Source organism: Pyrus communis, chromosome 17 (assembly GCF_041283825.1).
Source record: "Pyrus communis isolate YQ-2024b chromosome 17, ASM4128382v1, whole genome shotgun sequence".
NCBI classification, from domain to species: domain Eukaryota; kingdom Viridiplantae; phylum Streptophyta; class Magnoliopsida; order Rosales; family Rosaceae; genus Pyrus; species Pyrus communis.
This window is the reverse complement of record NC_142581.1, coordinates 23,577,437-23,605,005: the sequence shown is the minus strand read 5'-3', so window position 1 is coordinate 23,605,005 and position 27,569 is coordinate 23,577,437. Positions and strand designations below refer to the sequence as shown.

General features: G+C 37.4%; 3 protein-coding genes and 1 pseudogene across 3 annotated transcripts; all 4 read left to right on the top strand.

The window, feature by feature from the left end:
* Positions 1-403: 403 nt before the first annotated feature.
* Positions 404-2,664, top strand: J8 (Chaperone DnaJ-domain superfamily protein). The gene is made up of 3 exons (XM_068446972.2): positions 404-798; positions 971-1,039; positions 2,291-2,664. Exons 1-3 carry the CDS (start codon positions 577-579, stop codon positions 2,474-2,476), a joined length of 477 nt encoding a protein of 158 aa, XP_068303073.2. The 5' UTR covers positions 404-576; the 3' UTR covers positions 2,477-2,664.
* Positions 2,665-6,527: 3,863 nt separating this feature from the next.
* On the top strand, positions 6,528-10,822 carry MGT1 (magnesium transporter 1). Its single transcript, XM_068446984.2, has 6 exons — positions 6,528-6,928; positions 7,434-8,052; positions 9,660-9,788; positions 9,882-10,214; positions 10,342-10,389; positions 10,493-10,822. The coding sequence occupies exons 2-6, from the start codon at positions 7,453-7,455 to the stop codon at positions 10,721-10,723; spliced, it is 1,341 nt and encodes a 446-aa protein (XP_068303085.1). The 5' UTR covers positions 6,528-6,928; positions 7,434-7,452; the 3' UTR covers positions 10,724-10,822.
* A 9,578-nt stretch (positions 10,823-20,400) lies between these two features.
* On the top strand, positions 20,401-23,444 carry LOC148689644 (carotenoid cleavage dioxygenase 8 homolog B, chloroplastic-like; annotated as a pseudogene).
* An 844-nt stretch (positions 23,445-24,288) lies between these two features.
* LOC148689643 (putative disease resistance protein RGA3) lies at positions 24,289-27,565 on the top strand. The gene has a single exon (XM_088688622.1). The coding sequence runs from the start codon at positions 24,388-24,390 to the stop codon at positions 27,283-27,285; it is 2,898 nt and encodes a 965-aa protein (XP_088544748.1). The 5' UTR covers positions 24,289-24,387; the 3' UTR covers positions 27,286-27,565.
* Positions 27,566-27,569: the final 4 nt, after the last annotated feature.

Below are 27,569 nucleotides of genomic sequence, written 5' to 3'. Positions count from 1 at the left end.
TTCATATGATAATTCAAAAATTTCCAAAAAAAAAAAGGGTCATGGACCACATTAAAAGATTATGAGAATGAAAGGTACCCATCAACAATAAATAGAAAAATTGGATTTGGTCAAATAAGATGCAGGAGGAAAATGCAAAAATTCTAAAATAGTGGGTAGCCAAAGAAGAATAACTCATAAACGAATATTCTCCAAATACGACTCGGATAAAACCAGATAAGCATCGCAAAGAGGTAGGAAGGAGGACCCTCTCTCCTCCTCTTCCTCCTCCTATCTTTTTATCCACAAAACAACACAATACACGTCACCCCTTGAAACGGACCCCGTGGGTTGATGGATAAGGACCCGCCTCCCTCTCCCTTCCCTCTATATATACACGCACCTTCCCCCTCCCTTTCTAAAAAACGAGTCCTCTTTCCCCAGTACCTCCATTTTTTTTATTCTGCAAATTGCAATCGTTGAGTTTCAAGGAAAAAGCTTCTGATTTTATTGATTGGGTCGCGTTCCCAACTCAAGAGGATCATTGGGTTTTCTTTAAATAGCCGGAGGATTGTTGGGTTTTCTGAGATTTTTGGAATGGCTTGCGTTGGAGCTGGTTTGATCGGGGGCAGTGGGTCGTCCTGGAATCTGTTGAAGGATAATAAGGCGAGGAGGAAGAAGATGGTGAATGATAAGAGGGGGATGGTTTCTTGTGTTGCTTCTTCTTCTTCTGTGATGGATCCTTACCGGACCTTGAAGATTCAACCTGGTGCCTCTGAATCTGAGGTCAGGAAGGCCTTCAGACAACTTGCTTTGAAGGTTTGTATTTTTTTTCTTTCTAAATCTGATATCTAATCTGTATTTTTTTCGTTTTTAGTTTTTTTTTTCCTATGTTTTATATAATTATAATTAATTAACTTTTGTGTATTTATAGAATTTTAAGGGATTTTTGTGGGACTTTTTTGGCTGATTGGGTTTTGATGAATTGCAGTATCATCCAGATGTATGCAGAGGAAACAATTGTAGAGTTCAGTTTCACCAGATCAATGAAGCCTATGATGTATGTAATTATATTCCCTCGTGTCTTATATTGTTTTTTTTTTTTTTTTTATATATTAAGCTTACTATTTATTTTTAGATACTAATCATGCTAGTTTAGACGAAAACTGGTTTTTCTTGTGTTGGATTATCAGAGAATTAAGGGTCCGTCCAGTAACATCTTACAAAACGATTTTTGAAAAACTCTTGTAAAACGAAAATGACAAATAAAATTTTACGTTTCTATGATTTGAAAATGCATCTGGTATTTTAGTCGAAAATGATTTAAAAAAAAAAAAAAAAAAAAAAAAAAAAAAAAAAAAACAAAAACTGTATTGGGTAGTAATGGTGGTAGGTATGCAGGTGACAATGAAGGTGTTAGTAGTGGTGGAATGTAGTAGGTGACAATAGCTTCAGGGAGCTATGATATAAACTGTGAATAAGATTAAATTACATACTAATAAAGTCTAATGAGTGCTTAGGCACTAAGCTAGTGGATATATAATAATTAATAGGACATATGTCATTAGTCCCTTGGCATTTGTCTGAAATTGTTTTCTGATGAATAAAACTTTGAAATTTAATGAAGAATGTTATTTAGTATTATGGTCTAGTAGGATTTCTTTTCATTTGTAAGTAAGCAGTCTTAAGTTCATTTCTCGTTAAAGGCGAATTTGAACTACATTATTACAATGTTAGCTGATTGTGAAGTTGAGCTACTCATTCCCCTTTAGTGTAGATAATATCGTTTGCTTTTTAAAAAAATGAAGAATTTGCAGCATCTTTGTGAATTGTGTTTGTTTTCAATGATGATATGTAATGGGGTTACATCTCACATTGAATTATATAGGCATCTTTTGAGATATTCGCAAGAAAGTCTCTGGTATTAGGTTCCGGGATAAGCCTCTGATTGAGATATTTCACCAAAGACTTATAACCAAAATGGTCATTGAGATGGACATCTTTGTTTTTTGAGATTAAAAAAGTGAAAAATCTCCGTTAAATGGAAAAATAAGGGACCACTTATATCGATTTTACCAAATACTCTTAAGTTAACGGAGATTTTCATGGAATGATCAGAATGATTGATAGTAGACAAAGTCAGGGACCATTTATATCGATTTTCAATCTCAATGATCAAATTGAGGAGTTACGCCAAATCTACCATTTTAGCTAAATAAAACCATCTCAAATGGTATGGTCCCATTACAATGTTTTGTGCACACCTGAATAATTATCTGATATATTTCTTTTGTCGATATGTCTGGTGCAGATTGTTATGAGCGATTTGAGAGGAGAGACAACGACTCCATCGCAGATGTATGAGACGTACGACGAAGGGGATGACGAGCCGATGAGGGGAATGAACGATCCAGATTGGGACATGTGGGAGGAATGGATGGGATGGGAAGGAGCTGGAATTAGGGACTACACATCTCACATTAATCCTTATATTTGAAGGGAAAGTTGTATTTAATCAATCGATACATGGGTTTAAAGCAAAATTAGTCCCATTGCAACCTAAAAATGGTTGTTCTTGTATACATGATGGAACTGAGGATCTAGTTGTCCTTTTTGTACATAGCTCTCTGAAGCCGAGCAATGCCTTGGCAAATCAAATGAAGAGTGTCGAGATTTCTCGTCTTACTATTGCAAATTGTGTTTATTTCTCTTTTTTTTTTTTTTTTTTTTTTTGAATGAACGATATTAATATTCTAAGCTAAATTAAAAGAATGAGAAAGTTATCAACTTGGATGTAAGTTTGTCATCTGCAAAAAGAATCTTTTGTGACAGATGTACACAACACACGATTCTGCTAACTTCATCCCACATTATATTTTGTTTCGAGAAGGATTCAAATTTACTAACCGTTTATTTTGTAAGTCTTCCTTTAAAGATTGTGTTTACAAAAAGAGGCTAAATAGCCAAAATGGTTTCTGAGATTTTCATAACTCATCACTTTGGTCATTGACATTGTCCATCATCCATCATTTTGATCATTCAGTTAAAAACTCGTTGGGCAATTTTCAAAGCTTCATAACTCAATCGTTTCTTAACCAAATTCGACCCATAATATATCAAAATGAAGATAGGAAAGTGTATAACAAGATTATACCTACTTGGAAGTCCAATGGTTGCCGGAGATGGCCGGAAAATAGCCTCAAAAGTGACTGGTCTGCGAGAAAACTGGAAAACTCGCCGGAAACTGGGTAAATTTAAACGTTCATAACTTCTTCAATACTGAATGAAATTGAGTGATTCAAAAACGAAAATCATACTTCTCTATGAGACGAAGAGAATGGTACATTTCTTGATTGCTAATTCACTGTGGGGTGCCCGGAAAACGGCTCGAAACTGGCTAACCATTTTCGAGTTAGCCACTTTCGAGTCATTTTCTGGCCAACCCATAGCCAGTTAGCTGTCAAGAAAGATACCATTCTCTTTGTCTCGTCGAGAAGTATGATTTTTGTTTTTGAATCACTCAATTTCGTTGATTATGGAAGAAGTTATGAACATTTAAAGTTTACCCAGTTTCTAGCGAGTTTTTCAGTTTTCCGGCTGACCAGTCACCTTTGAGGCTTTTTTCCCGCAACCTCCGACAACCATTGGGCTTCCAAATTGTATAATCTTTTTCTACACTTTCCTATCTTCATTTTGATATATTATGGGTCGAATTTGGTTAAGAAACGATTGAGTTACGAAGCTTTGAAAATTGCCCAAAGAGTTTTTAATGGAAGGACCAAAATGATGGATGATGGACAATCTCAGGGACCATTTCTATTGATTTTCAATCTCAGGAACCAAAGTGATGAGCTATGCAAATCTCATGGACCATTTTGGCTATTTAGCCTTACAAAAAATTATTCACATTTGAAACTATGTGGTTATTCGATTAAGGGCTTAGAGTTCTTTGTAAAACCGTATTTGTTTATTTTCTTTACTATAAACAAATGTCTTAATAAATTTATATTTGTCTAATTTTTTTAGGATAATCTATCAATAATGTTTAAAAAAATAAATGATTCAGATTATTGAAATACATAAAGAAGTGGATCATATAAAAACTTGTGTAAAAAAATTATGTAAAAAAATAGTATCACGAATCAAGCGGCTTCTAAAATTATGTTTTCAATATACAAACTGGAAATATAGTAGTATCTATTCTCTAGGAGGATTCGTTGCATATTTCGATAACTTGTTTTTTTGGGGGAGGGGGGGGGGGGGGGGGGGCGGAATTAGAGGTCGTTATATTCGCACTCTTAGTATCTCTATAAATAAATAATTAGATGCTCTCGAACTTCTCTTGCTTCCAATGCTTTTTGTTTAATAATATTTGGATGCTTTGTCACGGCATACATGTGCCACACCTGCGCCTGCATGCTTTGGCGTGAAGCACTCTCGTATTTTAAATGAAAATATTTAAAATAATTTATGATTGCATGATTTTTTATAAACGGATACGATTTGATGGGTGTAAGTTGACTTCACAAGTAGAGTTGGACCAAACAATTCCTCTCCTCAATTAAGTTTGAATTTCTAATTGTCCATTTTGTAGTGGCACATCCTCATCAGACTTGATTCTTTATTCGGGAGTTGCTAGTAACTTTCTTATTTCAACCGTCTTACTTTTATTTGGGTCACGTGTATTCCACCAGCATGCAAAATTAAAATTTTAAATAATTTTTAGCTGACAAACTAAAGTTTTGATAATACTAACAAAGAAAAACAAATAATGAAATTTTAATATGATTAAAATTTTAGATTTGTGTGATAGTAGTACACGTGACATGAGAAAAGATGTAAAATTTACTCTAAATGGCTTAATAGACTCTTTAAAAAAGTTTGAATTTCTTGTACATGCTATTTGGACACCCACAGGGAACATGATCTTAGAGAATATGTTCATCAAGATGGTCAACTTGAGGTTAGGATGCAGTACAGGACGATTTCGTTTTGCGCGCTGCAAAAAATATAAAGAGAAACATTTGACTTTCATACAAACTGTCATTTTGTCCTCTTTGGGTTCGTGGTGGTGGTGGTGATGGGGATGGGGATGGGGATGGCGGTGCAACCGTTTTTCTTGCCATCACTACGACCAACTCCGGCTGGAGGAATCGTTGGTGGCTCTTGGTACTTTTATGTTGGTTTTGGGGTGTGGAGCGTTCCGACGACTACGGTGGCACTGGCTGGATCTTCCTCCCCACCTCTCTGAGCTCGTCTCCGCTACAGCTGGCCGTTCACTCCTCCCGACATTCCTACAGGTGCCTCTGCCTTTGATACCCATACCTACTGCCAACTTGCAGCTGCATCTCCTTGTGGATCCATCACATGTCACCCTGTTCTTTTGTTTTTCAGTCTAGTTTTTATGACTATTCAGTGCTACTTCGGTAATTGGTTTGTGTCGCTGTTGCGATTTTGTAGCCTCGCTGTCTAGCATAGGTTTTGGTGAATGTTTCGGTGCTTAATATGCCATTTATGGGTCATATCAATCTCGGGACTTCTCATTGTAGTGGTGTGTTTTGAGTGATTGTCATACATGGGTTTTAAAATAATTTGTAATTTGTGCTCATTACCTATAGATCAAGAAATTGATCACTGGAGTTTATGTACCCATCTGGCATCCTTGTAAGTAGATGGCTTTGGTATCCTTGTAAGTGGTTGGTTATTAATGAAATTCTATCGTTTATTTCAACAAATGAAAAAAAGAAATACGAGTGTTTAGACAAAAAAAAAGGAGTATAGAAATGAGAATAGTAATGAATATGAATTATATCCATTACTCCTTCTAATTGATCAAATTCCTAGTCCGATAACGAATTTTAAAGCGAAACCTATATACTTTACGAATCCTTTATGTTTTTAAGCATGAAAAAGTCGGAAATTAGAATCATTTTTCTTTCTTTTCCTGTACTCATTCCTAATGAGTAAATATGTTAGAAAAAAAAATTAGTAAAGACACTTAATCAAAACAAAAGAAATGAAGAAGAAGAAAACAATTCAGTTGGATTGGGTATGGATGTTTTGTGTAGGCTTGCAAATGGGTCGCGTTAGTCGGGTCCGTGTCGTTTTTGTGTCATACTCGTTATCTTAAAAGGTCGTGTCGTATCTTACCCATTATCTTAACAAATTCTTAACATGTAACTAAATAACGACCCAATTCGTTAACGGGTCATGTCGTTTTGTGTTGAGTTAACGAGTCATGCAAGAAATTCTCATGTCTAACCTCTATATCCGACAAACAAAATTTTATCAAATTCTTAACGATTTCCCAATAACGACTTGACACGTTAACGAATTCTTAACGAATTTCCTGATAACGACCCCAACTTTTTAATAGGTTGATCCGAAATCCATTATCTTTGAATTGTCTAGCGTCCGATTAACGGATCGTCTAAAAAAATTGTCAGGCCTAGTTTTGGCTTTCATTTAAGGCCCGATTGACCCATTAAGCAGTTGAAGTAGGATCCAGAAAAAACGGGTAGAAACAAAAGCAGACAAAACTCACTCACATTCTTCCTACTTTCTACTCTGCACAAAACAAAACAAAACCATTAAATATTGATTTTATATTCAGAAAAAGAATTATTAATTTATTAATTATTTTAACCCTTTTGAAAGTAGAGGATTTTGTTTCCAGGACGTTGCCCTCCCATCCCATGATTCTTTTGGTTCCTCCTCCAACGAACCGGTAGACAAACCACCTGATACGCCCTCCGCGAATTTCAGTTAGCATCTCGATTGGGCATGCTGAAATCCTCTCGATTTCTGAATCTAGGGTTCTGATTCTTATTCAGGCCAATCGATTCTTCAATTTCGTCCGTAAGAATTGTTCAATTGTGAGCTGAGCTGCTGACGATCATCAACAACCACCAGCTTTTTGCAGCAACCGACATTTTATATCTCTTTACAGGTGATTTTCTTCTGCTCTATATTATGTGGGTGTGCTTGTTTACGTGTTTTTATGGTGTGGAAACTGGGATAGTGGACTTTGAGCCACCAAGCTTGTAGCTTTTGGATTTCTGATGCTTTCGTTTTTGTTTTGGTGGAAATGGGATTGGAGTTCATAGAATTTTGGTTTTAGATTTCCATGCTTTGTTGAATCATATGCTTATATCCCATAATTTATTTTCTTGAAATTTTGATGAATTGGGTCTCTTTATTTTAGTTTAAGATATATTCTTCAGCAGATAACAATCATATTTAGCACACATGAACTATAGAAAGTATTTTCCCTTATGGTGGAAATGATTTTCACACACCCCTGTTTATTTCTGGGACCGAAAATGGCTGTGAGGAATTTATTTCCCTTTATTTTAATCAAGAAGTTGTGCAATCGTTGGCCCTGGAATTGTATGCATGTAGATATAGACAAGTGTTACATCAAAATTAAAGTCGTTTGTTTTTTAACGTTGCAGCATTGAGAGCTCATACGTAATGGAGGACCTCAAAGAGAGGCTGCTTCCACCAAAAGTCCCAAAACCTGCATCAGCTGTAAACCTTCGCGAAGCATCTTATCGATCATCTGCCTTTGGAAGGCAACCTTTTCAAGGAGTAGATGTTCTGGGGCTGAAGAAGCGGGGCCAGGGCCTTCGGTCTTGGATTCGCGTTGATACGTCTGGCAATTCTCAGATCATTGAGGTTGATAAGTTCACCATGATGCGTCGTTGTGATCTTCCTGCTCGTGATCTACGCCTGCTTGATCCTTTATTTGTTTACCCTTCCACCATCCTTGGAAGAGAGAAAGCTATTGTGGTTAATCTAGAGCAGATTCGATGTATTATTACGGCCGATGAGGTTCTGCTTTTGAATTCCCTTGATAGCTATGTATTGCAGTATGTGGTGGAGCTTCAGAGAAGATTGACAACAAATGGAGTGGGTGATGTTTGGCAGTCTGATGGTTCTGGCTTGAGTCGGCAGAGAGGAAATAGAAATTTTGATAGTGTGTTTGGGAGCACATCACCTGATTATTTGCCATTTGAGTTTAGGGCTTTAGAAGTTGCTCTGGAGGCTGCCTGTACATTTCTCGATTCTCAGGTATGTAAGGGAACACAAGAATTTAGGATCTCTATCATTGCTCATTACTAGATGTGGACGATGACTGTTATTTCTGCAAGGACATATTTCTAAAAGTATTTTGATAACCTTGCAAGAGGACCGGTAAATACTTAATAGGTTTTGAAGACTTGTAAGTAATACAAAAAAGTGGAGTGCATAACCTAATAACCATATCTGTCACATTTTGTTTAGCTCAAGTACCACAGATGCTTGAGCTGGCATTGAGACATGGTGCAAAATTGGCTATAGAACCTCAGTGGATTTGTACAGTCCATTACGTAAGGATTTATATAGTTTTGAGTTCAGTTCCTTATTGGTGACTGATAATGATACTTGCCGCGTTGCCACAGCCGGTTATGTTGTTAAATTTTTTTTTCGTGATGATTGGAGCTAAGGACTTGGTTCCTTGTTGCTTTGAGGACCTTGTGCCCCTTACGTTTTATTCATCAAGCACTCAACATAGTGGTATCTTTGGTGTGGTGTTTGAAATTGAAAACATGAGGCTTTAGACAGTGAAGAACACTGATGGTTGAATAATCTTTTTGTCATTGATATTAGGATGATTTACGGTCATCATAATAGTGTTCCATTTACTCCCAGTTGTTTTGTATGGTATTGCTTCTACAATCCATGTCTGCTTAAGTGATCATATTGGAGTTCTTTAGCGGATTAAATAGAAAAATATGTGCTGTGATATCTGAATTGATAACACAACTTCTATCTTTTTGTAAGTACATGATGGGATTATAGGACCAAATAATTATCATGCCTTGTGTACCTGTTACTTGCAGTTATGCAATTACTGCGCACCTTTTCAGTTCTGTTGGTTACTTTAAGTTTTAAATAAATTGGTAAGTTATTGGAGGTAGAGTGAACCTTTTCGAATTAAATCAGCAGCACCCTTTTCTAGTTTTGGTAAGTGGGCACGAGACAGTGCAGACTTAGTTGGGGAAAAAGAAATGAGTTTATTCATTTCTCCCCCAATATTTTACTTGTAGTTCAACATTTTGCATCTCCTTTTACATTTTATTTCCGCACTCTTAGGATTTAGAGCCGTATCCTCATGGAAATTCCGCAGGGAGTAGTATACAGAACGTTGATGGATGCTATTAATTACAAAGTTCCTTTGATTATTGTTGTTGATTACAGCAGTTGCCATTTAGCCAAAAGAGAGATTGCATTCATTTGTACATTGATGTTTTATTTTTTTAATTTTTTGCATCATTTTTAATCACGTCAGAGTTCAAGAAATGCCCCAATATTGCTATTTTTTATGCTTAGAGAGTTGTTTTTGTCAAAACAAAATTACATCTTTTAGTTTCTTAGCTTCTAACTTCAGTATTCAGCAGACTTCTTGTCGTCTGTTTTGTATTCTTGCGAGATTAATCAATTTTAATAATATATTGTTTCTCTAAAAAGTAAAATATACATGGATTTGTTATATTTACAGTATGCCCGTTGATTATTAATGCTCTACACAATTTTGAAGACACCATCCGTAGTTTGAAGTATGAACTTGGATCATGTTCTTGGTGGCTAAACATTCTCCAAGTTAGTAACTCATTTATTAACGGTGTATTGTATAGGCAGCCGAACTAGAAATTGAAGCATATCCATTACTGGATGAGCTCACGTCAAAAATCAGTACACTAAACTTGGAACGTGCACGTCGTTTGAAAAGCAGACTTCTTGCCTTGACTCGGAGAGTTCAGAAGGTATTGTATTTTTATCTACTAATTAGCTTCATCCTGCTTAAGCCACCATGACAACCAAAACTGTATTCCAACGTTTGAGCTGCCTCTGTTTAGGTTCGGGATGAAATAGAGCAGCTCATGGATGATGATGGAGATATGGCTGAGATGTATCTCACTGAGAAGAAAAGTCGCATGGAGTCAGCATTTTATGGTGATCAATCTATGATGGGGTACAGATCGACCGACGGTCCATCTCTTTCTGCTCCTGTTTCTCCTGTTTCTTCACCTCCCGATGGCCGAAAGCTTGAGAAAAGCCTGAGCATTGCAAGGAGTAGACATGAAAGCATGAGGAGTTCAGAAAGTGCTAAGGAGAGTATAGAAGAGCTTGAGATGTTGCTGGAAGCATACTTTGTTGTCATTGATAGCACCCTCAATAAGCTGACATCGGTAAGCATAGAACTTGTTTTTTAAATTGGCACCACTATATGTATATCGATGACTATATCTAAACATTCCCTGGTCATATTAACTCGAGAAGAATACAAGCTTATGTTATTTCTGTCCCATGTCTCAGTTGAAAGAGTACATTGACGACACCGAAGATTTCATTAACATTCAGCTGGTAAGTGCCTTGTTATCCTGAATAAATTTCTCTGCCTGGTTTCATTGAACTTTCCTTGTATTGGTGGAACCGAATTTTAACACGAGGAAGTTTTTGCGCTCAGGATAACGTTCGAAACCAGCTGATTCAATTTGAGTTACTACTCACGACAGCAACGTTTGTTGTTGCCATATTTGGGGTTGTGGCAGGAATATTTGGGATGAATTTCGAAATAGCATTGTTTGATGAGCCTGCTGCATTTAAGTGGGTACTTATAATTACAGGAGTAACTGGCTTTTGCATATTCTCTGCATTTGTGTGGTTCTTCAAGTACCGAAGACTGATGCCACTTTAGATGTAAACTTAAACCTCAATCAAGGAATATTTGTTGCTATTTTATTTGTACCGTCTCAGATTAATCGAAAGTTGGCTCGATGCTTCAATTCTTTCGATATGATTCAGAAGTCTATTTGATCCGTGTAAGCTCGTTTCCATGTATACGAAATGTTCTCCCGGTCTTGATGAACAAGGGTGGAGACCGAAGAAGAAGAAGGTGTTGTATGTTCCGGGCAATGGAAAACTTTAGGTGTCACAAGTACGTCTTACATCCTTCTTGAAAGAAAGTGACACCAAGCAATGAAGGGCCTGTTGCCACGTTAAAAACATCTACATCAACCGATCAACAAATTGGACATTCACACAAAGGCGTCTTTGTTTTGGTTCGACAATCAAGACACCGGAGTTTTTAACCGAATGTTACCGAACAATCCAAGCTCAAGATGATGGATGCACCTCAACATGACAAGAAACACAAGTTCGGTTCTGCCTAATTATTCAAAACGATACCTCATAAGCGGTACATTTGTACCTATCGAAAAGAAAATAAGCAACAAAGATAGATTGCACCTTCCAAACATTATGGAAAACCAGAGGAAAGTTACACCCTTCAACATAAAAACTCCTGAAATCAATTAGCAGCGGCAGGTGCCCCGGAAGAAAGTCTTTGACTCCTTGCCTTATCAGCTTTTTCCAAGTAATCTTGATGAGATCGATGCCTTGCCCCTACAGGAGAGAGGATGAATTTTATTAGACTTGGCCGATGAGGAAACAGAGACGGGTAAAATGGTTAACACTTCCAACAGGTAACGGAAACAAAATCCCATAACGGAGTCTCAACTCCATCGGACAAAGCTTTACACTCAGATAACAACAAAAGAAACTGCCACGAAATCGATAACCTATATTTCGCTACAATAAGGTGGAATCAAAGTGGCATAATGCTGTGGAAAACAGTCCTTGTTGGCCCTGTTGTTCCTGTGGTTTTTGTGGTGGAAATGAAATCTTCGTTCAACTTCAAGGTTTGCAACCTTTTCACGAAGCTCCCTTTTGTTTTTGTCAATATTTCTCTTCACTGTCATTTAATTCATGTATAATTACAGCTAAACAATTTCTTTATCGTGGACCTTGTGATGCAGTTTAAGTGAGTTGGTACGATGGATGGGAGTGAAGGCGGAAGAGTTGGGGTAGAAATATATCCAGGCTTTGCTGCTATTGAGGTGTTCCTGTAACTTTCTTCCTGCTGTTGCTCAATGTACTGTACATTAGATACTTTTTTACAAGTTATCAAATTTGTCAGATATTATATGATACAAACGACACGGTTGTTGGCATTGGAACTAATAAAATGGGAATTGCCAAAGATGGTTCAAAGAAGGAAAACTTCCAGCGTGGCATAGAATTGAAAGGTAGCTCTCTCTCTCTCTCTCTCTCTCTCTCTCACACACACACACACACTATTCTGATTCTACCTTTATGGTCTCAGGTTTGGGAAATTGATGAAGGTTGGCCCCTGGATCCAAAGACATACGGGGGTTCATTTTTATACCACATGAAAGATAGACAGGTAGCCAAACTTTTTGATGAATAATTATCTATTTTGTAGCGTTGCTAATGTATTCTCTTTCGTACTCAGTAAAACAAGGTGATACTTCTTATATAGGGAGTGCAATATTAATGGGTTTCTTGCTTAACTTTTCAGATTTCTATTGGCTTTGTGGTTGCTTTGAATTAGCATAACCCTTTCTTGAACCCTTATGAAGAATTACAGGTAATTAAATCAGCGGTTCTTCTGAATGATCTAAATGCATCTGTTGCCCTTGGATCATATAATGCATCTCTCTTAATTGATCAAGGGTTTTGCACCATTTTTAGGTACTCAGAAATCAGAATTTTAGTGTTTCTAAATGTTTGTTCTGTACATGCGATTGGAGAAGTGATACACGGAGTTTAAACTTTCATTATTTTTTTTGCTGACTGTTTAGTGAATACAATACTTCCAAGTTCTTTGTCATTTATCTGACCTGAAAAAAATACTCGGTCCTAGTCCTAGGCTCACATTTATTGATTTTTTTTCATTCCTGATAGAAATTCAATCATAGTAATTTCATGTAATTCCTGATAGAAATTCAATCATAGTAATTCCTGATAGGAGGCTTTAAGAATAGAGTTTCCCATAGCTGGATCTCATTGTTGTCAATCATAGTAATTTCATGTAAGATGTAGTTAAAGCACGCTACAAGCAGAAGTAGACAATTTGTAATCCTTCTTCTCCTTGGTTTCTCAACTTTTGAATATATAGTGTAATGCCCTATTGCCAGACATTCTAGCGACATAGGCGCTTATGTTGCCAGACAGTGTATAGGGACCACACATTCAGGCAAAAGTTTACTTGATCAATGGTTTAGATTTACAGTTTGCATATGTGGTCAGACTATCATTCTGAACCATTGATAAGATGGGTGTTTGCTTAACGTGTGGTGCCAGATTTATAGTCTTGCGACATGGCTGCTATATTATAAGAGAACGGTACTCTCTCCGCTTCCTCTCTGCGTATTTATAATTATATAGACGTGTTCGTAACTATGTATGTATTTTTTTTTTCTGTTATACATGTTATACAAGTAGAAATACGATGATAGTTAAATTTCAGTCTATCCCGTATCCACTTTTCCCTGGAGAAGCCCTTATTGGATGTTCAGCTGGCTTTTTAAATGTACCCAAAATAAAAGGACTCGTACTGCAATGAAATCAGGTATCATTCACCAAATAGTTGTTCATCTGGTTTATGTTTTATCTTACTTCTATTCAGTATGCCTAATTATGTGAAAATAATTCAGCATGCTCAAAATTTTATTTGTTACAACAAATGCTGGTAGATGATATTTGTTAAGTTACGTTATACCTATTCACGGTTGATTGTTTCTGTTGGGAAGTCAAGTGGCCAAATGGTCCAGCTCATGGTACATATTTTTCATGGTGAAGCATGTATTAGTATTATGAATTGGAAAAATCAGAATTTTTTTATGCGTTACATAAGTGCCTGTACTTCTAAATTGCTTTTAAGTTCATGAAGATATCTAACTTATTAGTTATATTTCTACAGGCATGCTAGCTGCAGAAGCTACATTCAGTCTCCTTCATGAAGGCTCAAGCATGGTTAAATATTGGGATGCTTTAAGGAATTCTTGGATATGGGAAGAACTGTAGAGAGCTCGGAACTTCCGACCAGTTAGTATAAAAATCCATTTCTTTCTCCTTTGTTTATGGTTTCGGAGTTTATCTACTCCCTATTTTTGCCCTACAGTTCTGCAGTTGATAGGTTTTTATTGTAATCATTGGGGGATACCTAACTGCTTATCTAAGCGTATCACAGATTCACATTAGCAAAGAAAATAATCCATTAATCAAAGCGGAACTTTCTGTATGTTTATCTAACAAATAAAACATAAATCTCTACACATGTTAGAGCATAAAGGCATGAAGAATAGCTTGACTATGACCTTTAAATCTTCTTGGTAAGAATGTCAACTGAATACTGAAATCAATAATTCCTTTCTATACCATGTACCAGAAAACTAATTAGCCCCAGGCATTGGCTCCACTTAGAACTAGAGATTAGAGAAACCAAATGCCGGTGATTATTAAAGAGACCCTTCTATATTTCAACAAGTTCAAAAGAATAATTCACTACGGGTTCCTTCTCATAGCTAGCAGTTACATGATGAAACACATGGTGAAGCATAAGGGGTTCTTTTACGAAACAAAATCGCCTAGTAATGAGCCGCTAACATTTCAAAATATGCACACTCGGATGCGGTTGGTAAATATTAACACATAAACAAGAAACAAAAACATAGAACACAAATACCTACTCACAATGTAACCACAAAGAAAGGATGTTGAGTTTAAGTTTGGGTCATTTACTCTGTAGATTTACAACCAAAACACAAACATACCACTAATCAAATACAATTCCCAAGCACAAGTTAAACCAGAGAAACCAAGAAAACTAACTTATTTTCTCATAATGTTTGGATCCAAATTTACATCATCGGCCCGTGCAATCAAGGCCGTTGAGTGAGCATAACTCTCAATCGTCGGATGGAAAAGTGGAGATAATTTTTTATCAATATTAAAGGATAATATTATGGTTTTTATCATAATAATGATCTTTTAATATGAATTATCCTAGTATCTTTTTAAACTAGATAAATAGGTTGCGAATTACATCCCGAAGCAAGTGGAATAGTCCGATTTAATTTGGATTTGTTAGCAATGTACCGTGTGGATTAGAGCCACTCGGCTTGAATTCTGAACACGTAGCACAACATGGGATTTGCAAGGCTTGGATAATGGTGAGATGAGAAACCTAGGTAGGCTAGGTTTTTAATGCATGGTGATGGTGCATTAAGATGAGGTTTGAATAGTCAAGATGCATGGTTTTGGGATAATGTTGAAGTCAAGATAATGATGCAAATTGGAATGTCATTGGTACATGGAATTTGGATGACAGAGATCCACGGCATTTAAATATTATAACCAATCTTTGGATTAGATTGGTGTTCTGCAAAGATGAAGGGAGCACACGACATTGACCCGAGGAATCTTGACTTTAAGGGATATTATCAAAAAGGTTCTTTATCACAATATATGGACGCTAAGAGTTAGAATGGAACTGGAATACTTTATTTCAGTGGTTGAGCATTACAAAATCTATAAATATAAGCAGTGGCAACGACAAAAAGGACCTTCAATTCAACACACAACTGCCCTGCGCAAAACCTCTCAAACATCTTGAGATTTTTTTATTTTCTTTTTCCTGCTCACACATTTTCAGTTTGGATAAACAACACTGTGAAGGCAACCGGCGAACACCTTCAGTTTGGATAAACAACATTGTTGCCGTAGAATCAGTTGATCCAGGAACACCTTCAGTTTGGATAAACAGCACTACGTTGAGGCCGACTGGTTACCTATCCAAGTCTCGGTCGAGAAGGGTTTCCGAATCCTTATTTGCAGATGTCATCTTATTAGCCTTCTGGGCGAAGTAAAGTGTTACGAGTTACGACATTCGGCGCATTGAACGCCGAGTGATTTTATGATTGGATACTCATATGTGAGTTTCAGAGTTCGGCATTCTGACAGCCGAACCACATTCACCATCTAGACATACATCACCTTTGAATACTTATGTTCGTACAGTCTGGTGTCGATTCGACGTGCTTATACTTTCATGAATATAATCACTGTCAACGAATCTGGCGCCGACAATTTGTGAACTTCGCAGAACTAGCAGCCTTGTCTTCAAGCTCGAGAATCCAAAGGTTGAGATTTGTTCCTTCCTCAATTGCAGTCGCAAGATAAAGAAGTCAGCAACGCGCTCAACGCAACATCAACAAATTTTACTCTTCGGCCGAGCTCGGCCAACGAGTTGGCACGCCCCGCATCAACCGAATGACGTAGTTAGCTCATTAGTTACTCGGTCTGCGCGCCACGTAGGTTTTGTAATTTTTAAAGTCAACATTTTGGCACGCCCAATGGGACCCAGTGCTAAAACTACGAAGTTCATATGATATATCAAGATGTCAATCCGGCTCCATTTAGCCGATTGCACGAGCTTCTTGTGCAATTGAAAAGAACCAGAGTGGAGAATACACAACACCTTAAGGAGAATAGAAATCGCTTTGAGGAGGATAAAAAATCGTGGGAAGCGATAAAACTTCTTCATGGCGTGAGAGCCAGGTTGAGAATAAAAGCTCCTATTACCTTACAAGAGCAATGGGTAAACGAAGACAATGCTCGATTTAATGCCTGACTAGATGAAGAACATTTTCCTTACGTTTCTGATTACAGATCAATTCCATTTGAAAAATGGTTAAGTCCTAGGGTCCCGGGAGGGGGGGCAATTATTCGCTCCAGCCACAATCAAAATTCGGTCTCAGGAAACTGCCAATGCGGCCGAAGAAACACCTAGGTCACTTGTTGTCTCGGTTGAAACTGAAAGTGTGGTAGGCCTAGAAGAAAATGTTCAATTTTCTGAGCTAAAAATTGACTCAGAAAATGATTCATCAGAAGAGTATTCCAATGACGAACAAGATCGATACACAGCTTTAAACCATAAAACCACATCGATTGATATGGTAATTGGAGATACGGTCTTGGACGCCGAAACCATGACAGTCGATATGGTATTTGGCGATACAGCCGATATGGAGCAATCCCGTTCGGCTTAGTTGTTCGGGTTAAAAGCCGAAATTGGCGAAATTATTATGCCTGGGGGGCATAATAATTGTCCAACACATTCGGCAGCCGAAAATGAAAAATATTTTGCCGAGTCAAAAATCTTTGGAGAAAATTCTTTATTCGGCCTAGAGCAAAATCAATTTGAAAATTTTGTTATTACACGATCTCGACTTGGAATAAAGTATCGTTGGCCTCCTCCTGACTATGGTTCGGCCACTTTTCTTTTCGTTTGTTAATTATATGTTATTTTCTTAAACATACAGCTATGCAAGCCGATGTAAAAAAATGGGGGGCAGACTTTATAGGCCAAGTCTCAATAAGCTCCTCCTCGGTGACATTTAAGCAGTGAAGGCCTGATGCTTGGTGCAGTACTCGCCTGATGTTGTGCAGTGTGCAATTTGTTTGAAAGTTAAAGCCAACATCATTATGGCCCGATGCCGTGTGTGTATGTACATATCCTAAATGGTAGGCCACTTTTTAGTGGTCATTCAGCGCCATGATGTCCACTGTTGTTGCATCATTTCTCAGGGTAGGAAAGAGAGAATTAATGCAACTGAAATATGATAATGTTATCATTCGGTGGAATAGTCTCGGCCCCCAGCCAAAAAGAAAAGGTGACAGAAATATGCATGCCCGACAACATCATTCCAAGGCCAATAGGCCAAGTTTTGATTTTGTTTTTTTGTGGCTTTGGATATATATATATATATATATATATACGGCCACTTTAAGACCTCGGCCAACGATGAAGTTCCTCAGCTACCAGGCACATATAGCTAATGATTCTCGGACACTCTATATAAGACCTCGGCCAGCGAGGATGTTCTTCGGCCAATTTTTTGCCGATATATGTTAGCCAAAAAGTTTGGTCAATAATAGAAACTGGTCGTGGTCATTCGGCGGAATTATGAATTTCAAGGCCATCTAGCCGAAGTTGGGGAAAATTTTGATACCCGTTGACAAATAATTTCCTTGACCATTTGGCTCCTCGGCCGATGCTTAAGATGATAAAGAGGGTTGCGGAACATCCCATGCATCACAGTCGAGAGTCTATGTGATTGACGGTCTGGTAGTTCAATTCACACTAGGCGTGTTTAAATAAAAGTGGTTTTGCTGAGCTGAGGAACATCCCGTGCTCTGCCTATGTATATATCACATATGCCGAGCTCGGTGAACTGGTACTCGGCATGGGCCCAAATATATAGGCAGGCCGAGGCAATCATGTTATATATATGTATATAGGCAGGTCGAGCTCGGCCAAAGTTTGATTATCATGCTGAGCCAATATAAAACATATCATTTGCTCGACCCCAGTTTTTCTCTCGGCCCAGCTTTCTCGGTCCCATGCAGGCCACCATGTCCCAACCAAATCATCCACCAATTATACCAGGAATCAAGTTCTTCTCGGTGGGACTTCATGAAGGCCTGCACGCCACATGGTAGGCAAATTGGAATCTCGACCAACAAAGGGTAGCATGCAAAAAGGATATATCATGGCATGCGAAGGTTTTGTTAGCAATGGTCAAAGTCAGCGCATGTGAACTAAAGAACAAGCTTGGTGGAGGCCATTCAAATGCACAATATATATATGTTAACTGCATGTACAAATGTGTCACATCAAGTTTATATATATATATATAGGCAGGTCGAGCTCAGGAATGATTTTTATTGACCTTGACTCCAATTACTCTCGACCTCGGCCCCGTTTTACAACATTGGCAAAACAGAGATGGCTTTAATGCTGAGGAACAAAATTTGTTTCGGCAATACGATGAAATGTTGTTGGCGACGAACGGTTAGTTTCCTTAGACATTCGGCTTACGGGCCGAAGTTCAAGGAAACTGGGGGGCAATGTTTGGATCCAAATTTACACCATTAGCCCGTGCAATCAAGACCGTTGAGTGAGCATACCTCTCAATCGTTGGATGGAAAAGTGGAGATAATTTTTTATCATTATTAAAGGATAATATTATTATTTTTATCATAATCATTATCTTTTAATATGAATTATCCTAGCATCTTTTTCAACCAAATAAATAGGGTGCAAATTATATCCCGAAGCAAATGAAATAGTCCGATTTAATTTGGATTTGTTAGCAGTGTATTGTGTGAATTAGAGCAACTCGGCTTGGATTCTGAACACGTAGCATAGCATGAGATTTGCAAGGCTTGGATAATGGTGAGATGAGAAACCTAGGTAGGCTAGGTTTTTAATGCATGGTGATGGTGCATTAAGATGAGGTTTGAATAGTCAAGATGCATGGTTTTGGGATAATGTTGAAGTCAAGATAATGATGCAAATTGGAATGTCATTGCTACATGGAATTTGGATGACAGAGATACACGACATTTAAATATTATAACCAATCTTTAAATTAGATTGGTGTTCTGCAAAGATGAAGGGAGCACACAAAATTGACCCGAGGAATCTTGACTTTGAGGGATATTATCAAAAAGGTTCTTTATCACAATATATGGACGCTGAGAGTTAAAATGGAACTGGAATACTTTATTTCAATGCTTGAGCATTACAAAATCTATAAATAGAGGCAGTGGCAACGACAAAAAGGACCTCCAATTAAACACACAACTGCCCTGCGCAAAACCTCTCAAATATCTTGAGATTTTTTATTTTCTTTGTCCCGCTGACACATCTTCAATTTGGATAAATAGCACTGTGAAGGCAACCGGCGAATACCTTCACTTTGGATAAACAGCACTGTTGCCGTAGAATCAGCCGACCCAGGAGTATCTTCAGTTTGGATAAACAGCACTGCATCGAGGCCAACTGGTTACCTATTCAAGTCTCGGTCGAGAAGGGTTTCAGAATCCTTATTGGCAGATGTCATATTATTAGCCTTCTCGGTGAAGTAAGGTGTTACGAGTTATGACATTCGGCGCATTAAACGCCGAGTGATTTTATGATTGAATACTCACAGGTGAGTTTCAGAGTTCAACATTCTGACAACCGAACCACATTCACCATCAAGACATACATCATCTTTGAATACTTGCGTTCGTACAGTCTGGTGTCGATTCGACATGCTTATACTCTCACGAATATAATCTCTGTGATTGAATCCGGCGCCGACGATTTGTGAACTTCGCATAACTAATAGTCTTGTTTTCAGGCTCGAGAATCCAAAGGCCGAGATTTGTTCCTTCCTCGATCACAGTCGCAAGATAAAGAAGTCAACAACGCGTTCAACGCAACATTAACAAATTTTACTCCTCAGCCGAGCTCGGCCGATGAGTTGGCACGCCCCACATCAACCGAATGACGTAGTTAGCTCATTAGTTACTCGGCATGCATGCCACGTAAGTTTTGTAATTTTTAGAGTCAACACATAATCATCCTATTTTCCATGGAAAAATCAAGAAAACGAAAAAGTAAAACCCAATAAAAAAAGCAAAATTAAAGATTTATAGAGATCAAGACCGAACCTGGAGATGCAGCGGTTACGGGATAAGATCGAGATCGAACCTGGAGATGCAGCTGCTACGGGAGAGGATGAGGAGGAAGGCTACGGGAAAAGGCAGCGGCAGAGAAGATGAGAGTCATAACCAAACACTAGTACTGTTTATTTAACATTTTTACTCTAAAAATCACTTATAGTAAGTACTATTCACTTACAACACGTTTTTATCTTTCGTTAAAACTCAAAGTTTTCAAACTTTTTCATTAGTTTGCTTAAAATTTTAGGATTTGTTTTATGATTTGAATGGTGTAAATGTTGAAAAAGATTAGGGACATTTTTGTCTTAAAATGTTATAATTTTGTGTTCGACGGGGGTGGAACGAGTTGTTCTAGGGGGAAGGTGAAACAAAAATTCAGCCAAAACTCGTTCTGTGGGATAGCGCGTCGCACTGTCTTTGACGCACCAAACATGAAACGAGAGCATTCCGCCCCCATCCCACTTACCACATGGTACCTTACGGAACCACAACACTTTACCGTAGCCCTGTAGAAAATTGGAGCGAACGAAAAATCACTTTGTAATCTCTACTAATAGGAACGAAACATAAGATTTATTAGACTAAAACACCCCTCAAAAACAAAACAAAAAAATTACAATGGAAATGACCGAAAGAAAATTTCGAACTTAACCCTAATTTAAGAAGATGTATTCCATTGAGATATTAAGAGATTTTAATAAATTTATAAATTTATGAATTTTTCTAAAATTTAATTAATTTGTAGAAATTTTATGAAAATATTTTATTCAATTTTCTCAAAATCTCATAAGAAGATATGAGATTTGTGAGCGTTTAAAATACACAACAAAATCCTTTCAATTCCTTCAAATTTCTTAACTTTTTAAAATTCTTCAGAACAAATTCGCAATTAAATACATCTAAAATGTTATAAAATTCTACATCATTTAATGATGAAATTTAATGTATATACATCACATTGGATAGGATTGTTGGGCGTTCCAAATCGCTTGTGATTAGTACATAATCGGCCACATTGCTTATTATTTAGGGGTTTTTTTTAACTTTAATCTTTTAAGAAGATTTAAATTTAAAATAAACTTAGTGGTAGATTACATATTGATTATAATCTCTTGATGTGTCATTAATTCGAAATAATTAATGTGCATTTTATTTAATGTCTCCTATAAATATTTAAAGTTATTAATATATATATATATATATATATTTAAAAAAATTGACCAAAAAAGAGTTTTTTAATTTATTAATTTTATTTAACATTCTTGAAACTTGAAAGACTCAATTAATATATATAAATGTTAGTACAGAAATATATTATATTGAACTAATGTATTTAAATGTTAGTATATGTACCGAAATATATGTACCAAAATGTGTTATATTAAATTAATGTATCTAAATATGTGTACCAAAATGTATTATATTGAATTAATGTACCTAAATATTTGTATCGAAATGTGTGTATTTAAATGTATGCATTGAAATATATTATAATGAATTTAATGTACCTAAATGAAGAAAACAAAGTACATCAAAATATATTATATAACAAAAATTAATTTATCTGAAGATTTACAAAAAAATAAATTACGATAAATGAAATGAAAACGAAGACACTCGGCACATCTTATCGTGACTGATACCGAGTTTTTGACTTTGTTGCCGGATTTAATCAACCCAGGATATTTGGCAGTCAGGATGGAGCCGGGTACTAATGAGAGGAAGGTGATCAGGCGGGTTGATTGTAGCCGTGGACCGGCTCCGGGTTGGGTGCACTCTTTCCCTGTGACCGAGCACTCAATCATTGTGCCCGAGATGCCACTGAGGTATTGTGCTAGGAATTTGCTCAAGGCCGAACCCACTCCCTTGTACAAGTTTGAGTGGCACCCTGACTCCAAGGCGTTTATGCATGTTATGTTTAAAGCTAGTGGCAACATTGTAAGTTCCTACCAATCTGATGTTTTGGGTACTAACTAGTTTTCTTTTTGTTCTTCTTTTGATTTATTAATTGTATACAATTTCTTTGTATTGAAGGTGGCGAGTGTGGAAGTTCCATTATACATTACGTTCCATTTCATTAATGCTTATGAAGAGACAGATGAGGATGGTAAGCAGATTGTTGCGAACACAACGCTAACACAACGATTCTGGACAAGCTTAAGATACAAAATCTTCGGTCATATACTGGCAAAGATGTACTACCAGATACTCAGTACGTTAATGACATGAATATCTATCTAACATGAAAGCAAGAAAAAAGTTATATTGCTGAATTTTTATCATGTTTATTATTGGCAATCGAAAAATCTAGTTGTGCACTCCAAACTCTCTATTTTTACAAAGAAAAATACTATTTATGAGAAGTGCACAACTAGATTTTTGGAATGCTAATAATAATTCTCTATCATTTTTTAGAATAAAAAGCACAAAATTAACTCAATATGTGACCTAAATTCACTGACAAAAAAAATTGTGTATTCAATTTAACGTGAAGCTAGCGATTAATTTGCTGGGTAATGCTAAGGAGACTAAATGTGTAAACTATATAAATTTTGTAAACTAATTTGTTGTTGTTCTTTTGATGGAAAACACAGGGTTGGTAGATTCGAATACAACTGGATTGGAGTCCATATGGAAAATTGGAGGCAGCACTAGACCCAAATGAGCATGGAAGAGGGATGGACATGTGCAGCATAAACCCCGCTTTTCTGGGCCAAAAATACGGATACGCTTATGCTTGCGGAGCTCAGCGCCCATGCAACTTTCCTAACACCCTCACCAAGGTATAGTTAATTAGTTAAAGTTACAAAATTACATGCCCTACTTCCATTTTCCACTTTGTATTATATCATACCGATTTCGAGCTAGTTTCTTATTCAAATTCTTTGAATATATATTTGCAGATTGATCTGGTAGAGAAGAAAGCTAAGAATTGGTACGATGAAGGGGCAGTGCCATCCGAACCGTTCTTTGTTGTCCGTCCTGGGGCAACTGAAGAAGATGATGGTGAGATTACTTTACTGAAAACTAAAAATTAAACTAATTAAAATTTTGAAAACTCAAAAAAGTTTTTTTTTTTTTAGTTTCGTTTTTGTCTTGTGTCGTTTTTTTTTTCTTGGAATTATTGATTGAAATGTGTTAATAAATTTAATTTTTATTAATTTTATTGTTATAAAATTGACACGTATCTTAATTAAAATTTAAACTGAATATATCTGATTTAAAAAAACAGGCCACATCAAAGATGCATATAATTGATTAAAAAAAAGTCAAATATTGAAGGAAAACTAAATGAATTTTTAACTCATTCTACACAGTAATACTGAAAAGATGTAAAGCTTTAAACTCCAAGTGAAAACAAATAGTTTGTTGTACTTATTGAAATCACTAAACTTTAAGCCAAACTAATAATTAATGATTAGATAACATAAAACTAAACGGTTACAAATCGAATAAAATTTTCTAAAGATGATATGAAGATGACTTTATTACCAACAAAAAGAAATTTACAAGAAAGCGGCTTAATTGCAATAAGCACACAACATAGATATGTACCCCGAAACCTAAATAACGAACGGAGAAGAAAATTATGTGGTACCGTAAACAAGTGTCAATAAAAACAAACAGAAAAAAGAAAGTGGTGTCAACACTCGAACAGCAAGAAAATCGAAAGCTCTAGGCACCTTCCTGGGAGTTGATTCGAAAGGCAAACACTTAAGCTGAAAATACGAGATTGAACACTATTTTGGACACACGTGAAACATTATTATAAAATTGGGCAACGGTATATTTGATATCTTTCTCATTCCATTCCTTTTTCCTGTTTGGTCTACGTTGCTTTTTTTTTTTTTTTTTTTTTTGGGTCAATGTTTCTCATTCCTTTTTTCTAATGGGTATTTTCTTGTACAAATATATCTTCCCCTGTCCTAACTTTCCTACCCTTTTCCATTCTTTCTTGTTAGTCAAGCTACAGCTCCGATCATGGCTGATGCACTCGCCTTGGTCTCCAGACTCATAGACCAGCTCCAAGAAAAACACAGATTCCCAGAGCTCGCCAGAATCCTCCGCGACATCGGACCCGTTCTCGATGACGCCGAGAAGAGGCGAGTGAAGGAGGAGCCAGTCAGAGCGTGGTTGGACAAGCTCAAAGACGCCAGCTGCGACATCGAGGACATGCTCGATGAGTGCTGCAGCGCTGCCGTCCCTGAATCAGAAGGTACCCAGAAGGAAGAAGAAGAAGAAAGTCGTGGAATATCGAAAGCTTTTAGCTTTGTGAAGGTATGCTTTTCCCAACTCACCTCGTGCTTTTGTTGCACTGATATAGTCGATTGGGTTCGAATTGCAAAGAGGATAAAGTGTTTGAGGGAAAGACTGAGTGAGATTGCAACTGAGAGACATAGGTTCAAGTTTAATTCTGTAAAAAATAGAGAGGTTGAACAATCCGGGAGACTAGGAATTGGAACTGCCACTTATAAGTTAATTGAAGAAGTAGAGTCCGCAATCTATGGCCGAGACGAAGATACGAAGATTTTGATAAGCAAATTGGTACCTGAGAGGAGTGAAGGGTGTTGGGGGAATGGTGTAATCTCAATTGTTGGGGTGGGTGGGATGGGGAAAACCACTCTTGCCCGGTTAGCATATAATGATCAAAGTGTCAGAACCCATTTCGATTTGAGGATTTGGGGGTGTGACTCTGTTTCGCCTGATGGGACGAGGGTTGCCAGAGAAATTCTTGAAGCTATCCCTCGTAAGAGTGGAACGTTAAACTTTGTTGAACGGGAAGCTTTGTTTGAGAGTATTCGTGCATCGATTGGTGGAAAGAAGTTCCTTCTAGTCCTTGATAATGCGTGGGATCTCCGGGATGGAGACTTCTCAAAGGGGTATGTTCTTTGGAAGCTTTTGCGTTTTGGTGCAGCAGGGAGTAGGATTTTGGTGACTGCAAGAACTAGCAACATTGCTAAGATGATGGGAGCTACTAGTGTAATTGCTCTAAGCGCATTGTCGCATGAAGATGCGTGGTTAATGTTTAGACACAGAGCTTTTTTTGGAAGGGATGCAAGTGAGTGCAAACAAATCGAAAGAATTGGTCAGAAAATTGTAAAGAAGTGCTATGGCTTGCCTCTTGCGATAAAGACCTTGGCGGGTCTCATGCACTTTAAGAATACCAGAGGACAGTGGGAATCTGTTTTGCGAGAAATGATGTGGGAATTGGGACATGCCAACAACATAACCACTTTTGACCTGCTTCTGTTTAGCTATCATGATCTGCCACCTGTGCTTAGATGTTGTTTCTCATATTGTGCGATATTTCCGAAAGGTCACGTCATTGAGAGAGACAATTTGATCAAAATGTGGATGTCGCAAGGTTATCTTGGTTTCAATGTCGACAGAAATAAAGAGAAGGAAATATTAGGCCAAGAATGCTTTATGAATTTAGCGATGCGGTCTTTCTTCCAAGACTTTGAAACAGACTATAAAGGAAGCATTGTAAAATGCAAGATGCATGAAGAAGTGCATCGCTTGGTCCAATATGTCACAAGGTATGACTGCTTTATCACGGGTATTGATTGTGTTGAAGAGTCTGGCAGTGGAGGCACCTGCGACTCTTCTTTTGTCCTAGCACCTGGGGCTGACCTCGGAGAGGCAAATATTGAAGTAGCCCGTCATTCTACTTTTGTCCTTGCACCTGGGGCTGCATTTCCTAACTCAGCTTGCAACGGAAAAGGACTGCGTACACTCTTCGCATTGAGTTCAATGAACATTGCGATAAACCCTGATATACTCTTGCATCTAACATGTCTGAGAACACTAAATCTGAGTCGCTGCTGGTTCAAAGAACTACCGGAGGAGGTTGGAAAGTTTATACATTTGAGATATCTCAATTTATCTAGCAACGACGAGCTGGAAAGGTTGCCTGAGACGCTGTGTGATTTATCTAACTTGCAAACTTTGTTGATCAACGATTGTATGCGAATTAGAAAACTACCAGAGAGGATGGGGATGCTATTGAACTTAAGACACCTTCATATTGATTGTTCTTTTAATCTAGAGAGTTTGCCCAAGGGAATTGCAAAACTGACTTCTCTACAGACACTAGATATGCTCGTCCTACCACAGTATGACAACGAAGAAGCATTTAAGCTGGGAGATTTGAAAAATTTGAACAAGCTTGAAGGGTATCTTCATATATGTAGGTGTGGGAACCTAGAAGATGTGAATGAGGCTGAGAAAGCGGAACTCGTAAACAGGGGAAACCTTGTTGATTTGACTCTAGATTTTGATGGGAGTGAAGAGAGGGGACACGAAGATAAAATTATACTTGAAGCTTTACAACCACATCCGAATTTGGAATCTTTAGAGATTCGGAAGTATACAGGCAGAACCGTGTCTCCAGATTGGATGATGAGTTTAACGAATTTGAGAAGGCTTATCCTGCATTCCTGCCTGGATTGTGAGTCTCTACCTCCTTTGGGGAAACTCCTGTCCCTTGAATCACTCGAAATATGTCATATGAAAAGCATGAAAAAGGTGGGGTGCGAGTTTTTGGGGATAGAAACCGGTGGTGCAGAAAAGTGCTGTTTAGTTTCATTCCCGAAACTGAGGGAACTTCGTTTTTCTTCCTTGTTCAAGTGGAATGCATGGGTAGGGGCATCACAGTCCAAGAAAGAAGATAGTTCGATCCAAATAATGCCATGTCTCATGTCCTTAGAGATTGACTCCTGCTTTTGCGTAAAGACTTTGCCACACTTCTTGAAAGAGATACCGCTGCAGAATTTGACGATCAGCAAGTGTAAGATCCTCCAAAAACATTGCCAAATGTCGAAAGGAAAAGAGTGGTCTAAGATTTCTCACATCCCGAATATCAAATTTAACGTTTGATGCTTGCATTCGAACAGGACACCTCTTGAGTTACTCTTTCAGACTCTCAGGCATTGCAGATTTGATGAACTTTCCCTTCAGACATTTTTTTTCCTTTTCAAGGATAAGTGTTTGTCATAGTTCGTTATTGCTTGTTCTCCTTCAAGTATTACTACATGAATGGAAGAAATGTACATACATTAGCAGTTAGATAACAAATTTTCGGGTTTGTATATATATTTGCTGGATCGATTTTGGATACATTAGCAGTCGGTAACAAATTTAAGCGTATAACGATTAATGGA